The sequence below is a fragment of the Pantherophis guttatus genome, chromosome 15, assembly GCF_059756535.1.
Source record: "Pantherophis guttatus breed Tessera chromosome 15, ASM5975653v1, whole genome shotgun sequence".
In the NCBI taxonomy this organism is placed as follows: domain Eukaryota; kingdom Metazoa; phylum Chordata; class Lepidosauria; order Squamata; family Colubridae; genus Pantherophis; species Pantherophis guttatus.
Window position 1 is genome coordinate 46,628 of NC_142077.1, and position 16,213 is coordinate 62,840.

At 54.7% G+C, this 16,213-nt stretch overlaps 3 protein-coding genes across 4 annotated transcripts; 2 read left to right on the forward strand and 1 right to left on the reverse strand.

The window, feature by feature from the left end:
* The first annotated feature begins 244 nt into the window (after window positions 1–244).
* On the forward strand, window positions 245–6,697 carry LOC117669684 (arylacetamide deacetylase-like 4). Of its 2 annotated transcripts, none has more exons than XM_087878987.1 (4): window positions 245–940; window positions 3,759–3,978; window positions 4,727–4,790; window positions 5,443–6,697. In XM_087878987.1, the coding sequence occupies exons 1-4, from the start codon at window positions 773–775 to the stop codon at window positions 6,215–6,217; spliced, it is 1,227 nt and encodes a 408-aa protein (XP_087735113.1). In that variant the 5' UTR covers window positions 245–772; the 3' UTR covers window positions 6,218–6,697. The 2 variants fall into 2 exon arrangements, with proteins under 2 accessions (XP_087735113.1, XP_034280223.2); XM_034424332.3 differs by lacking the exon at window positions 245–940 and adding an exon at window positions 2,854–3,155.
* CFAP107 (cilia and flagella associated protein 107) lies at window positions 5,443–9,514 on the forward strand. Its single transcript, XM_034424334.3, has 4 exons — window positions 5,443–7,271; window positions 7,406–7,519; window positions 8,375–8,552; window positions 8,856–9,514. Exons 1-4 carry the CDS (start codon window positions 7,161–7,163, stop codon window positions 9,059–9,061), a joined length of 609 nt encoding a protein of 202 aa, XP_034280225.2. The 5' UTR covers window positions 5,443–7,160; the 3' UTR covers window positions 9,062–9,514.
* Window positions 9,515–9,648: 134 nt separating this feature from the next.
* Window positions 9,649–15,905, reverse strand: LRRC38 (leucine rich repeat containing 38). Its single transcript, XM_087878990.1, has 2 exons — window positions 14,397–15,905; window positions 9,649–12,679 (listed from the first exon to the last, which is right to left on the reverse strand). The coding sequence occupies exons 1-2, from the start codon at window positions 15,004–15,006 to the stop codon at window positions 12,426–12,428; spliced, it is 864 nt and encodes a 287-aa protein (XP_087735116.1). The 5' UTR covers window positions 15,007–15,905; the 3' UTR covers window positions 9,649–12,425.
* Between the last annotated feature and the right edge of the window lie 308 nt (window positions 15,906–16,213).

Consider the following 16,213-nt stretch of genomic DNA (forward strand, 5'->3'; position numbering starts at 1 on the left):
GTGTGTGAGAGAGAGAGAGAGAGAGAGAGAGAGAGAGAGGGAGAGAGAGAGAGAGAGAATTCATTTCTTTCAGTGGAACCTCCTAGAGACCCGCAGAGCAAATCTACCTCTCTTGCATCCAGGGCTGCTGAGCAAGGGGTCCACCCTGGCTTATCAAGGCGGGGCTCCGGTAGGCCACGTTGAGCAACTGCAGAAATGCGAGAGGCCTGATGCTGACTTCTCAGCCCGGGAGCATTGTAATTATGCTGATCAGGGCACGGCCTCTGCTTCTCTGCCAGCATCAGATGCCTGTGGCCTGTCTCTGCAGTGACTCAGCTGGGAGAGAGCATGCCAGGAAGCAGATTGGCTTAGAGAAGAGATGGCCTCTCTGAGACCTCATGGAGGTAAACAAACAACTCCATAGGGAACCTTTGGCCTTCCCTGAGAAGACACTCTGTTCACCCTGCTCACAAGGGAAGGGTTCCTCTGATCAGCCGCGGCTCTTCTCGGCTCACCCTCCACTCCTTCTGCTCCCCTGCCCACCAAAACATATGTCGAGGCTCAGCATCTGAGGTGCCATGTATCGATAGCAACCAATGTTTGGATCGCAGCCAATTCAGGAAAGGATGGAGTCAGACTGCACTGTTTCAACAATCAGGAATATCAGCCCACCTATTCCACAGTATACCGAAGGGCCCTACGGCTCGGGGAACCCAACCACAGCCATGTCAAGGAGAGAGGCTCTCTTGACCTCCAGACTCCCAGAGGATATTCATGTCTGAGGACTGACCAAATGCCAGCAGTCAAGTCAGTCAAGGCTGTTATGGACCTTCCTGCTCTGCTCTTGGCCTGGGCCAGTTATGAAGATCTGCCCCTGACAGAGATTCCTCTGGGGACTGACCAGCCTGTGCATCTCTCCCTCCTTCATTGGAAGATCATGACCTCTCCCTCTCTGGGAGGGGTTGGAAGTATCTCTTCCCACCCCCTCCATGTTATGCAGGTGCTAGTTGGATGGACTCTCTTGGGTGAGGGTTTATGGTGGTCCGTGCCCTTCTCTGCACCAATAAAACAAAAGGCAAAAGGAATCTCAGCAGAGCCTTGCAAAGTGTTCTCTTATGATGCCTTTGGTTTTCTGTGGTTGTTGCAAGTAGGTCTAGTGGGAATGGAAGCCAAGAGGCCGGAAGAAACACTACAGCCTGGGTCAAGCTTGTTCTGACCCAAATTCTTGGAACCTCAAATGCTTGTCTTTCTGGAAAGCCTTCTCTGGTTTAATAAATTTTTTTGCCTTATTTGATACCGGCGTTGAGAATTCCCCTTCTTCCCCCTTCTCTTCTTGTCCTTCTGCTTCAAGGTGGCTGGAAAACCACCAGACGGAGCAAAGCAAACACCGAAACACCTTATCAGTGTTTTATCAGTGTTTTCCTGCTCTGTTTGTTCCCTCCTCACATAGGAACATAGGCATAGGCTCAGGTTCCCTGAACCAGGGAACCTGAGAACCTTCACTTGACCTGAAAGGACAAAAAAAGTCCCACTCCAAATCTCCAAGGAGGGTTTTTCTTCCGCCTTTCTGACGCTGGTGGATTCAAACCTAGCCCGGCTGCTCGTATTCGCGGCACCCTAGATCCCAAGGGTCACCTGTGTAGACAAGAGCTCCAAGGAAAATGATGCCTTGACTAAGATACTTGGCTAAAAACACAGCCTTCGTTTCCATATGGCGTCCCCGATAAAACGATTGGGGGGGGGATTTTTGGCAGCCCTGCCTCCCTCTTTGCACTGCAGAGATCCTGAGGTCTCGTGCCAAGCCTCTCGCTGGGCACTTCCGGGACCACAAGGAGGTCAGCACATCTTTCTTAGGGAAAAGAAAGGAAAAGGAAGAGACTCTCCTGGCACAGAGTCACCTGGCACCATCACCCCCGTAATATGCCAGGTGCCTATCAGAACCTGAGCAGAAATATTTGTCCCAGTTTTAGGACAGATTTAAGACCACTTGCCTCCTGATGAAACTGTGAAGGCCGAGACTCTCCATCCTCCGGTAAGCCTGGACAGGCTCCTTTGAGCAGAAGGGCTGGATTTACTACTGCAATCTCCTTCCTGTTCCTACTTTAGATTTATGCAGGGGAGGACAATGCCAGGGCAGGAGCTTTCATCCAGCAAGACCTTGCCAGCCCCCAATTCTGAGATCCATATCAGTTCAGAACTACAAACAGGGGTGAAATCCAGCAGTTTCTAGAGAACCGGTAGCGGAAATTTTGAGTCGTTCGGAGAACCAGCAAATACTACCTCTGGCTGGCCCCAGAGTGGGGTGGGAATGGAGATTTTGCAATATCCTTGTCCCAGGAGTCAGGTGGGAATAGAGATTTGCAATATCCTTCCACCACCAAGCCACACCCACAGAACTGGTAATAAAAAAAAATTGGATTTCACCATTTACTACAAAGCACAGAAGCAGCAACCAGGGCAGTGTGGTTGAGCAAATCATGGCCCGGGGCTCGGATGATGCTGGAAGATCCTTTCATGCCAAGCACCAATTAGAGAAGGATGGGCATGTGTTTGGGCTAGGTCTGCCTTCTTTGGGACAGAGCTGGAGGTCTGAAATGAGTTCCCCCCCCTCCAATGGCCGGCAGGCATTAAGGGTGCTGCCCCCCTCATGGAGGTCCTCTCTTCCTCCAGCAGAAGCAGCACTCCAATCCTATGGGGTGGGAACGGCTGCTTGTCCAGTTGCTGACCCTCCCTCGAGGCCAGGATGAGGGGCTCCTTTTGGGCTGGCTTCTGCGGGGGGGGGGGGTGGAAGGGGTCAGATTCAGGGCTCACCTGGTCCTCGTCGGAGGGGCTGCAGGGGCGACTTCCCGTCCTAAAAGCAACAAGCCCCGCCTGAATCCGGAAAAGGGGCCGAGCAGGATGGGAGGTGTGGTCCGAGGGCGCTGCGCTGCGCTCCGCTCCGCCCGCAAAGCTTGACGCCCAGCTCTGCGGCGGCGGCGGCGGCTCTCCCTCCTTCGGCGATGGGCTTCCCGCAGGCGCTGATGGCGCTGGTGGGCGCGGCGGGGCTGGCCGCCCTGATCCTGCTGGTGCTGGGCAGCATCTATTTCGAGGCCACCAACTCTGAGCTGCCGGCCGGGCTGGAGCAGCCGGCCAGGCTCCGCGTCATCCACGCCTGCCGCATCGGGGTCGCGGTCCTGGTGAGAAGGCGGGCAGGCGGCTCCGAGGGAGGCAGGCAGGCAGGCAGGCAGGCAGGCGGCCGGCCGCAGCCCGTGCTCCACGGGAGGAAAGGCTTCTGGGGCCGGGGAGGCTCTGCCGAAGAGCCGCGGTGCTGCCGATGCGCGGAAAGAGGGCATAGCCTGGCTGGGAGTCGAGAGGATCCCGCCTGCGCCCCTCCCCGGGCCGATGAAGCCGGTCTGGAGTTCCCTCGGTGGAGCGACCTAAGCTGGGGGTCCCGGGGCGCGCCCAAGAAACCGGCCGCCCTCGGGACAGCCGCGCCTGAGGCGCGTCTCCAAGGGCAGCCCGGGGCGAGCGGGCAACGCCCCTCCTGGAGAACCCCTCGCTAAAATCTCCGGGCTCCGGAAGCCCGAAGAAAGTAGCGCGCTGCCTGGCAGCGAGGGAGGCGGCCGAGGCAGCCCCCACGCTTTAAGGGCCCCTGCCAGACCCCTGAAGGGGGGGAGGGAAGGCCGAGGACCCCCACGGGGCCAAGCTGGGCTTTCCGCGGGTGGCTGGCCGCTTCCCTGCTCCAGGGCGATCCGAGGCGGCCCAACCGCTGAAGCACCTGCTTTGCTCCCCCTTGAAAGGGACGGATCTTGGAGAACCTGCATCTCTGCAGCCAGATCCAGTTCGTCCGGTTTGTGCGCAACGCCTGGACGAGGAGGAGAGACGCCGCCCTCTGCATCCAGGACGCCGCCTTCGAGGGCATCCCTGTCCGGTTCTACCTGCCCAAAGCGCCCTCCGCCGCCGGCCCCAGGAAGGGCATCGTGTACTTCCACGGAGGGGGCTGGCTCTTCGGCAGCCTGGGTGAGTCCTGTCTCCAAAGGAAAGAGGAACGCGGGGCTTTGCTCACGCGGGAGGCTGTCCCCACAGAGAAAGCGCAGTCCAGTGGTGAAATCCAATTTTTTTTACTACCGGTTCTGTGGGCGTGGCTTGTGCGCGTGGTGTTAGCTTGGTGGGCATGGCAGGGGAAGGATACTACAAAATCCCCATTCCCACCCCACTCTGGGGCCAGCCAGAGATAGTATTTGCCGGTTCTACAAACTGCTCAAAATTTCCGCTACCGGTTCTCCAGAACCTGTTGGATTTCAACTCTGATTTGGCCCAACATTGTATTCAACTCCCACACATTAGCGATATTCAGAGGTGGAGGGTGGGAGAGAGAGAATGTTTAATTTTTTGCTGATCTGACCCCATTGGGATCCTTCATGTTGAGTATACTGAATAATTCAGATCAGCTCCCCAAACTGAGGGTAGTTGGATTTCAGAACTGAATTGCCAAACTAAACTGATCCAAATCAGGAAAGAAAGAAAAAGGTAGATTTCTGTACATGAACTACTGGATCTATTTGGAAGCAACCAGTTGATTGAAAGGAAGCGATCCAAGGGAAGGACTTTGCTGCCTTCGTGCCTACAAGGCACTGGTGGACCATTTGCCCTTCAGGACTTGTTTCTCAGAGGAACTTGACGAAATATTTTTGGGCGGTTTCTACCCAATGAAGGGAGACTCAAGCGTTGTCTTTCCAGTCAGTCATGCCAGTGATCTTTCTTTCAGGGAGCCAGGAGCACCTCTGCTGTTACTTGGCCCGAGAAAGCGATTCGGTGGTTGTGTCCGTGGCGTAAGTCATCCAAAGTGGGGTTTGTATTCTTACCCCAGATCCTGGGAGTGCAGAGAAGACAGCCCAAGAGAACGAGCCACCAGCTTTGCGAGGCCAGGGTACCCAACCAACATCCCCAGAAATCTTAGCTGGCTCTCCCCAACAGTCACCGCCATGTCCCTTCGTTGATATAAGCAAATGGAGCAAGACTCCCCTCTGAAGGAGAAATTAAAATTGGGGGTCCTAAACCAGCAGCCGTCCCCTTCCAGAGATGGGCTGGGCACCTGAACCCCCTGCGCCATGGCTGGGGAGGGCGGAAGTGAAAGGACCAGTGTGGATGGCTGAGTGGGTGGATGGGTGGGCCTTGGGCGGGGCCCCCTTGTACCTGGCAAATAAAGCCTAAGGGCCAGACCGGGAGGTCACCCAAAGCAAGAGGGGCTGGGCCTGGCCAACTAAGAGCTGCCAGGCAGATATTCCTAGTGCAGACAGTCCTTCTGGAAGGGAAGGCTTTCCCAGCGCTCTTCTCAATCGTAGGGGGGAGGCAACCGGGGGGGGGGGGGCTTCTCATCTTATTGCCCAGGGTTTCTGCTTCTCATCTTTCCCCACCCTCACCCCGTCTTGAGGGAGCAGGTCAAAGTCTTCCTCCGGTTCATGTGCACCTCCTTCCCTACAGGTACCGCTTGGCTCCTGAGCACAGACACCCTGCCCAGCTCAACGACTGCCTTGCTGCCTCCACCCACTTTCTGAAGTTCGCAGAGGACTACGGGGTGGACAGCAGCCAGGTCGTCCTTGCTGGAAATGAGGCGGGCGGGAATCTCGCTGCCAGGGTCTGCCAAATCTTAGCAAGTAGATTGGGCCCCACCAAAGTGCGCGCTCAGATCCTCCTTTGTCCTGTTCTCCAAGCGGTAGACTTCAACCTGCCTTCCTACCAGCAGAACCGGGCTGTGCCGCTTCTGTTCCGAGAACGGGCCGCTTTCTACCTGCTGCAGCGCTCGACGGGAGATGCTTCACACCTGGGAGACATCTTGGAAGGGTTGCACGTCCCGATGAAGCTAAGAGTGCAGTACAGGAAGTGGCTGAGTGCGGACCACCTCCAGAAGGAGTTTAAGGCCAGGGGCTATAAGACCACCTCCTGCCTTTCTCCCAAAGAGGATGTCTACGGGGCCCTTCAGAGCCTGACTCTACCTGAATGCTCACCGCTTCTGGAGGAAGAGGCCGTCCTCTCGCTGCTTCCCGAGACCTTCATTCTGACCTGTGAATACGACGTCCTGAGAGACGATGGCCTGCTCTACAAGAAGCGCCTGGAAGACCAGCAGGTCCCGGTGACCTGGTGCCATCTTGCGAACGGATTCCATGGGATTATAGACTTTTTTGAGAGAGGCTGGCTCGGTTTCCCATCCGGGAAAAAGGGAGTGGATGATATTGTCAGCTTCATTAAAGGCTTGTGAACTAACAAGAATAACAATATTCGGTCAGGAAGTAGAAAACTTGTACTTGTCACAAATTCAATCCGATTAGGACTAGCCTGAGCACAAAAGCTGAATTGCTCTGGAATTTAAACAGTGGCCTGGCAGATTCTGCCTATGCTTCCCATCACAGAGAAGAGAACCAAATGAGACTCTCTCGGCCAGAAGGGAGTTTTCCATGCCGGCTTCATGGTGGCATGACTGGCCACAAAACACAGCCACGTCATACCATCCGATGGTACTGGACTTGGTGTCTGCTGTTTTAATGGGCTATTCCAAATGATTGGCTCATTGTGGTATTTCACATAGACGTCAGGGCATTCATTTTGTTTTATTTGCACACTGAGACTCAAGATTATTTGGAGACTGAATAATAAATGTTAGAAACAACGTTTTTGAAATGGCCATGTAGATTTGTGTGCTTGCAATTCAGGAATAAAATACAGCTGACTTGCTCTGTTATATGAACATGGCAACTTAGTCTTGTATATAACCCGTTTGCCAGGCAGGTGTAATTGACCAGGTTCAGGCAAAACCAAAAAAAAGGGGGGGAGGAGCTGGAAAAAAAGAACCTGCAGGAGGCTGCCACCTTCAGCTTCTGCACATGAAATGCTACGGCTTTGAGTCGCATCCCACGTGCAGATAAAAGAGGCTCCCCCAACACCAGAGATATTCTCCTGTTTATCCTCCTGATCGTCATCCAGGCTTGCCATGGAGCTAGAAGCGTCCCCTGGGCATCTGGCCCCATAGCCCTGAACCCCCAGAGAACAAGCCCAGGGATTGCATCGCAACAGAATCCCCCATTACCCGTGTCACAGGAGGGTAACCAAGGCGATGGGCAACAATGGAGAATTGTTGAGATGAAGGAAGGCCACAAAGGAACCCCTAAAAGCTCTTGGCCAGAGACGGAGAAAGGAAGGTGAATATGATCAATCTATGCAGAGATGTCCAGGAATGCACCGTCCCCAGCTGGAAGGTGGAGCCAAAGTACTCAACCAAAGTGCTGATTGGAAACTGGGGAGAGGAGAGAAGAAGGGTAAGGAAGATCCCCTCCCGGGGGGGGGGGGGGGGGGCACCAAGCTAGTTAGCACAGGAAATCAGAAACCGTGGTTCCCCAAAGGGTGATCTCAGCTTCGTTTCAGTGATGGCTGTTTACCTGGGTTTTTTTAGTTTGTCCGTGATAATGAGGGGACCGGTCAAAGTACCTTCAAACAAGATTTTATCCCTTTCCCCACTGGGACCCCAGACCGAACTGTGATGCGGAGGCTTATGAAGCGGCTGGAGGTGAGTTACCGGAGTCCTGATCCAAACTTGGGGCCTTTCAGATCCATGTCCTGCCTGGACTGGGAAGGCTGTGCGATTCCAGCCGCAGTTGAGAAGGGGACCACCCCTGCTGTCACCCCCTCTTTCACACTGAGCCACGTATGGGCTGCATTCACGCATTGCACTTAACTGTGGCAAAGAACAGAGGCGTTTCCTGAGTGTGCACAAGACACCAAACCAAACACTAACCAGAGGGCTGAGCTACATGCCAAGAAAACCCACCGAAAACCAATTGAGGTTAAAGCAAACCGAACTTGGCAGGCGACTCAAAAGCCCCCTCTTATGTTTGGCCCCGAGCACATGCACCCGCCCTGTGCCCTGCAGGCCGGCCTCTGGGTGCTCTTCAGTGGTAAGTTGCCCCCGGTTTGGACCGGTTCGCAAGAACCAGTAGTAAAACCGGCAGGAGACTCCGCCCACCACCCCGAATGTCATCATAGGCGATCTGCGCATGCGCAGAAGCTTGGCGCATGCACGCACGCACGAGCGAAGCAAGCAAGCGCGTACGATCCCATTGCAAACCGGTAGTAAAGGTAAGTAGAACCCTGGAGCTCTTCCCTCCCAGGTCCCCTGCCTCCAAGCCTGGGCTTCATCCCACCGTGGCTCCATTCAGCCAAGCCATGACATTTTGGGCTACATTTCGGCTTTCCCAAACTGTCACCACAGGTCTGACTCTGGATTCTGCCCTCCCCAGTCCAGGCCCACCAATCCCAGTTCACCTAGCCAGCCAGCACACCCCCCCCCCATGACGGGAGGGGCATCTTCAGCCTGTTCTTCCGTCAGGCCCACCACCTTCAAATGCCACTCGTTGCCTTTTAGGGCCTGCCAAGGAAGTATATCTTGACCCACTGTGAAGAAGCCAGGCATCAGCATCTGGTCTCGCAGTATGACGATCAATACAACAGACATGGCCACAACCCCCAGCTGCCTCCACTCCGCACATGGGACAGGCACAAACTGGCCTGGACACCAGAGAAATCAGACTACCCCCTTGTTGGTAGGTCCCGGGAGGACGGAGGGTAGTGAGGGGTGGACTGGTGGGCTCCTGTGCTAGAAGGCTGGGCAGGGGTCTCCAGGAATACCTGTGGAGTCTGCAAGAGCAGGGCCCCATCCAGCATGCAGGAGGAAAGGTCCACCTGCCTTGCTTCAGCCTCAGCGGCCTTAAGCTTTGCTGCCTCAGCTCCTCTATCACTGCTCAGGTCCCTGGTAAAAATTTGGGGACAGTTACAGCCTCCTTTCCCATTCCGTCCTCCCCTTTATTTCATTTCCCCCCCACCCCCTGAAATAACGTTCTTTTCAGAGCCCCCAACCAACTACGGACTTTTGGAGCACTTGATGAAAACCTGGCATGGTAAAGAGCCGGAAGTGGGCAAGAGCATCTACCACAGTTCCTACCCCAAGCCTCTCGCCTCGGCATACGCCCCTCGCCAGCGGCCGGACACGAGGCGCATCCTGGAGCAGAGCCGCAAGCAGTGGCTGCTCAGAAGCCTAGATGCCCCTGCCTGAGAAGAGCAGAAGCCTCCCGGGGGGGCGGGGATGTCGGTTTGCCCAGCCAGGTGGCGGAGGGCATTCTCCTGAGGAGAAGCTCCAGCTCTTCGCAGGAATAAAGAGAGTTGGAAACTTTACAGTGAGGGAACTGGCGCCATAAAGCACAAATCGAAGCCTTGTTGCCTTTGCGCATTGAATTGCCTCAGCACAGCTTTTCCACAAGTCACCCGATAGACAGAGGAAGAGACCAGGAGGAGTTTAAAGAACAACATCCTGCTCCAGTTCCGGATGTAATGCTTTCCTAGCTCAACCGCAAGTCCAGGGATGTAGAAAATGGAGAGAAACTTGCATGGATTGCCACTGAGAACGGCTTCAGGGACTCTTGAGGCCACTTGGCTTTGAGCTCTCTCTCTCTTTCTCTCTCTTGCTTTCCTTCCTTGGCACCTGGGCCAAATAAAGCTGCTGGGGGCACCTGGGAGACTCCACAGTTCTCTTTCTGGGGGGGAGGGGGGGACACAGCAGTTGGATTAGGACAGAAAGGAAAGGCTGCTAGTGTCAGTGTTCCAGAAAAACCCCAACTCCAAGTAAAGACTCTGAAGCAAGCATTTTTCAAAGTTCTATTTACTAGAATAGGTAAACTGGCACATCTGGGAAAACCCGAATCTGAGAGGTCCATGTTTTCCCTCAGTAAATCAAAACCCCCAAAACCATCCCCTCACTCCTCAGTCGACCACATGCTCCAATCAACCGCCATCCCACCTCGAGACAGCTCTCCCACCACTCCTCCTTCAGATGCAGGATCGCCCTGACCTTGATCGACAGGAAGAATGCTATTATGTATACAGACAACCCCTCTACTAAATCCCCCCTCCTACTTTCCCACACAGGGGAAGGTAGCAACATGGAAGCTTCCGGCCTAATATGGCTTCCAAAGCTGACAGCTCTGATGTGGGAGCAGAATGCTGAAAATATTTTCCATCTGTTGGGAGGTGAGGGAACAGGGCAAGGAAAAATAAATAGGCGGAACAAAGACTACCCCAACCCCTGGAATTTGACTTCAGTGCCCCCCTCCCCCCAACATAGTTAACAATTGCAACACCCAAAGATCACAGGATGCAATTTTTCGTAGGTTAGACACATGCTCCATTGGTCACAGTTATGGTGCTACATTTGGGGGCAAAGAAAAACTTTAGCTTCAGAGGAAAATACTCTTTTAGAATCTGAATTGTCACAGTCGCCCACATCCACCACCACCACCAGTTGACCCGGCTTTCCTCCAGGGAAGGTCCCTCTGCTGTAAGGAGGGGATTGAAACTCCCACCTGCAGCCGGGCGAGTCGGTGTGGGAGATGGCCTTGAGCCAGGAGGTCTCGCTTGGAGCCCACTCTGCCCGGACTGAGCCCCAGAAGCAGGGTGGATAAAAATCTATGTTTTTTTTTTTTTTCTAAAAAAACAGATTTTAAAAAATTTAAATCAAATTTTTTATTTATTTTTTATCAACTTTATTTTAATAAAATGCTTTTGGAGTAAAAAATCTATCGAAAGATAGTTTTCTACTTAAGATACATTCATAACTTAAGTTTATTCAGCATGAAATGGAGCTTAGTTATGTAAGCATGAGGCTGTATATTCTGCAATATTGGGACTGAGATGACAGTTGCTCTTTAAAAATTATGATTAAATCGAGTTGATTTAAATCAAGGCATTTTGCTAGTGATTTAAATTGTGATTTAAACTGACTTTAAATCAAATCCACCCTCCCTGGAAGGCTCTCGCACCAGCTACTGTTAAAAGCAAAGGGAGGTGCTGAGATATCCATGCCACCCACCCCCACCCCCTCATCACTGGTCCTTGGAGGCCCAGATTCCCGGTTTGCAGGGCACCAAGAATCCCTCTGGGGAAGCCAGGCCCAGACCCTCCCTCTGGTGAGCATGGGGGTGGGTGGGTGGTGCAGGGGGGCATGTCAGGCAGGGAGAGGAGGATTAAGATGTGCAGATAATATTTGGGGGGGATCCATAAGGGAGGAAGGGGGCTGGGGGCTACTCTGGGAATTTTTAAAAAAATCCCTTCCCACTTCCACACTGTTGCCAAGAAAATGGCACGGAAGCTGTTTATAAGGAAACACATGCATGCAAGCTGGAGCACAAAATGTCCTTTTCTAAGAGGGTCAGGATGGGAGAAAGCCAACAGCCTGGACACTCCCAGCAGTGGATCACTGGGATCCATTTAACATCTCCAGAAATGTCCACAGTAGATCCTTCCACATCGCAGGTTTCCAAATGTGGAAATGAGGATTTTCCATCGACGCCTGGGTCCCAGAAGGCCCCCTGGGATCCTGCTGCTCTCAGCAGACCAGGCAGCTTCACCGCGATCCCCATCGCGACTTGCCCAGCAATGACCAAAGTACCCGGCTGCCCATGGATTTATCAGCCTTGCATTTCAATCTGTGCGCCTGCCCTGATTCCCCACGTTGGCAGGTTTAGCCTGATGCTTAGTTACGTTTCAAAGTGCCAGAACCTTCCCAACCAAGCGTTTGGGATCAAATGATGGAGAAGGGGGAACATGGGAAGCCAAGCAGTAGCAAAGCTTCTGCAAGGAGCCCCTCGGAGACACTCAGAGCAGAGGGGAGGGCAAAGATCACACCATTCGACCTTTTGGAAAAACAAAGAGCCAGGGGCCATTCCTTTTCCGTGAAAATGAAGGAAACTCCACCTACAGAGAAGAAGAAAAGGGCAGCTATCCAGGTGCTGTGCTTGAGAGACCGGGGTGGTGGTGGTGAGGAAATTGGGCTGGCCTCCTGCTCCTCCTTTTGACAGAGCCACATGGGGGACAAGCTGAGCAATCCTTCCATCTACACAACGGGAGACGTCCCAGGCCAGGCAGTGGGCAAGGGCTGCCTTTGCTCAGCCAGGGGCTGGCAAGCCAAGCCAGGCGTGACGAGGCAACACCTGAGTGGCTTGGAACCTTGGGCAGGGAGGGAGCCAGCCAAGTGGCAATGGGCACTGAGGGCAGCTGCAGAAGTGAAGGCAGCCGCAGGTAGGAGATCCACATCTGGAGTTACATGGGGCCGATCCTTGGAATCAAAGGAGATTTGTACAGATGGATTTCCTGCTGATTTGCCGCTGTCCACATAGAGAAGTTTTAAAATGAAGTGCCACCGAAAGTGCGAATCGGCCTCCTGCTTCTGGGCCCCTTCTTGCCTCCTGAGAGACGGTCACTGGAGAGGATCCCAAAGTAGCTCATCCTGTCAATCCCAGTGGGAAACTCCTGGTCAGTCCATGGGAGAGGGACTGTTCGGCCCTCAGCTGCCCTTTTCAGCAAGCGGAGGCAGCCCTTGGCTTCCGTTGAACAAGGCAGGCGGGCGCAGGGAAAGAGAAGGGAGTTTAGCCTTCCTCCTCCTCCTCCTCCTCCTCCTCTTCTTTTCTGGGCGTGCATCGCTGGAAACAGTTCACCAGCAGCGCCAGAACAAAGCTAGAGATGATGGCCGCGATGGAGACTGCCGCCCCAGAGAAGACGATGATCAGGAGGTCCACCAGGGACAGACGGAACTTGCAGTCCCGGAAACTGGCTTCTGTCAGTTCACTGAGCGGGACGGAGCTCCCCTCTGTGGGAGGGGTGCACCGGATCTCACCCAGACCTGCAGAACAGGAGGAGGCAGAAAGGGAGGGGGAAGGAGGGGCACAAAGCAGGGTGGGTTTTACTCTTAGGAGTAGCATTCACAACTCACCTACCCAAAATACCACTCGGCAGAGCCCAAAACTGGATAAAGTCAGGTGCTCCTGCCTCTTTCTCAAGTTATTCAGCAGGGCTTCCAAGCACTGCAGTCCAGCGTCTGAAGCTCTCTGAGTTTCTGGCAAATGGTGAGATGCAGATGAAGCAACGGACCAAAGAAATCCCTACTTGGGTCTGGTCTCCTGGGGGGGGGAGGGGGAAGAGGGAGGGGAGAGGGGGGCAAGCTGTGAGATTCCCCCCTCAGGCGGAGTCTCCAGGCAATGCCTTTTTCTTCTCTCAGTGCTAGGCCCTAGAAAGTTGTCAGGTGAGGTTTTGATCATTTCAAGACCATTTAGTGATTGTGGGTTTTCCTGTTTGAATCAACGCAAGGCTGCCTAGACAGACTCACAACCCTGTGTGATTGTGCTACCTCCCCAGCTTCTCACTCTGGCAGGAGAGCAGCCATGGCTCCTTGTGGGTTCCAGGCTGCCAGCTGGCATCCTCAACACTGGGGGGGGGGGGTGCGTGTGCGTGTGTGAAGAGGAGACAGGAGGGGAGAAGGAAGTCCACCATGAAGTGGCTGCCTAAACCAGATTGCTGGCACTTTCCGTTCTGCCTGGCATCCGGCTGGCACAGAACTGCCAGCCCAGAGGAACTGATCTGCAGCTCCCCCGCCTACATCAGCCCTCCCTCAAAATACATTTTGAAATACATTGGCAGCCTCTGATAGCAGGGAGGCTGAGGCAAGGACAAGGAAGCCCATTTGCCAGCTTGACCCAGCCCGGCCACTCCGCCCAGTGACCAGAGCAGGCGGATCATTGGGGAGGAGTGGGGCACCTAGGCCCATCAATGCCCTTTTGCTCCAGAAATCTGTTCTTCAGACTGGATGGAATCAGCTTCTGCCTCACGGGGGAGACCCCATTCCTATGAAGACCCTGAGTCAACCACTTGCGGAAGGACCCCTCTCCCCCGAAACACTCCCAGCAACCCATCTGCTCGGAAGCAGCTGCAAAAGCCTCCCAACCCACCTGTGGGGCCTGACCTGCTCCAACCCCAAGGGCTCAAAGAGACCCCCGCTGAAGGCGGCTCAGCCCCCCTCCTGAGGGGCCCCATGGTCTCTTACACCACCTGGCATAAGGGAGCCCAGCCTGGGCCCTCCTTTCCACAAGAGCTTGTCAGGGAGATGCTGTGGTTTGGGACCATCAAAGGAAAAGGGCAGCCTTATGAATCTAGCAATGAACAACTACAAAGAAACTCCCCTAGGCCAAGCCGAAGATGGGGCAAGACGGAGGGAGAGGGAGAGGGAGAGGGAGGGAAAGGGAGGGAGGGGGAGAGAGAGGAGGGAGGGAGAGGGAGAGAGTGGGAGGGGAGAGGGACACGGAGAGAGGGAGAGGGAGGGAGAGGGAGGGAGGGAGAGGGAAGGAAGGAGGGAGAGGGAGGGAGGGAGAAAAAGGGAAGGGGAGGGGAGAGAAAGGGAGGGAGAGGTAGAAGGAGAGAGGAAGGGATGGAAAGGGAAAGAGAGAGGAAGAGAAAAGGAGAGAGGGAGGGTGAGAGGGAGAGAGACCACGTGCTGAGGAGAACAAGACATGGGGAGAGCAGCAGGCAGCGCCTGGGGGGGATGAAGGGAGGGGGGGCATTGTTACCTTGGGGCAGCCGGAAAGCATTCTCCTGTAGCCAGCTGAAAAGGCCGGCAAAGTCACAGTCGCATGGCCAGGGGTTGCCCTCCAGGCGGAGGACCCGGAGGTTAGGCAGGGCGGCCAGGGCGGCCACGCTCAGCCTCTGCAAGCGGTTGTGGTTCAGCTCCAGCACCTGGAGATGCTCGAGGCTGGCAAAAGCCCCCTCGTCCACCTCGGCTAGGCGGTTATTCCCCAGGCAGAGCTTGACCAGACGCTCTGCTGACCGGAAGAGGCCGGCACCCAGCCGACTCAAGTTGTTGTAGCTCAAATCTAAGTAGACCAGCTTGCCAGAGCTGCTGAAGGTGCCATCTGGCAGGGCAGCGATAGCATTGTTCCTGAACTCCAAGTAGACCAGGTCACTGTGGAAGATAAAGAAGTCCTCTGGGACCCTCTGGATGCTGTTGTTGCCCATCAGGAGCTTCCGTACGTCCAGGGGGAACTGGGTGGGCACACCAGGCAGCCCCCGTCCCCGGCAGTCGACCGTGTGAGAGTCTGTGCAGCTGCAGGTGGCAGGGCAGGGGTGCCCCAAGGAGAAGGCCAGGCAAAGCAAGACCAAGGGTGGCACGCCTGGCAGCATCCTGGGAGCTCAGCGAGGCCACAGGAGAGCCACTGCCATCGGCATCTTGGCAGAGTGGCAGCCCTGGCGTCTGTGTGTGAGGCAGGCGAGCAGAGTCTGGTTGGAAGCGTGTGGTCGAGCCGGCAGATCACGTATCCTGTATCAGATAGCAGACGCGCAAGAGGAGGCGGGAAGGCAGCCCATGTAAGGGGGAGGGGGAGCCGGGGGGAGATGGGAGAAGGGGGCGAGTGGAGAGTGGGGCAGCTGGGGAAGGCTGGCTGAGCTGCCCCCGAAGCCATGCCAGGAGCAGGGTGGCTACCAGCCAGGAAGGCCCCGGGTTCAAGAAAAAGAAGGAAGTACGCCTCATGCTGGGGCCAGACCGGCAGATGCAAACCATTTTTGCTTCTTTCACCTGAATTCACACAACTGCGATCAGCCAAATCCAAGGGCTGTGTTTACACGACACGCAAGCACAAGCAATTATGCCACACAATGGTTTCAAGGATGAAACGGGAGCAGAGACGATGGCCGAGGATCCCACATCACACCGAGTCACAATTCATTTGAGCTGTTTCAGCCCAGGCGAACGTGTCGTGTGATGTTCGTGGGCTGGTCCTGAGTGGGTTATCACTGGGAGCCCCGGCCTAAGCCGAGGAACATCCCGCCAATGGCCACGTTTCCTGCTTATGGGCTGCCTCGAGTCTTTTCTCCCTTCTTTCCTGGAAATACTGAGCCTGACCACTGCAATTGCCTGCATCAGTGATCTGTGCGTGGAGACTACCTAGACCCTGAGGCGAAAGGGGCTTCCCTAGACCAGGAGACCCTTCGGAAGGCAGCGGGAGGAGCTCAATGCACGCAGTTACAAACCCAAAAACTGAAACAACAAAATAAAGCAACCATGCATTCGATAAAATTGGGTGTGAAATCTGTTCAGCTTACATTTTAATGAATGCACAATCCAGAACCAAAGAATCTATGCTTTCCAAACTTTCCTATGTTTGCAATGCCATCCTTCCCCCTTTCCTGTCTTTCGTTCCCTCTTCCCTTTTCCTTTTCCCTTCCCCTTTCCTGACTCTGAGCACCGTATAGCATAAGAAAGGGTCCTTGATCCCAAACTCCTTGCAAAAAAAAAAGGGGGGGATGCATTCTGAAAGCTGTACATGCCAAAGTGTTCACTAGAGGGAAGCACACACAACGCTGTTTTCTCCCTTAAGTGTTTTGGGTTTTT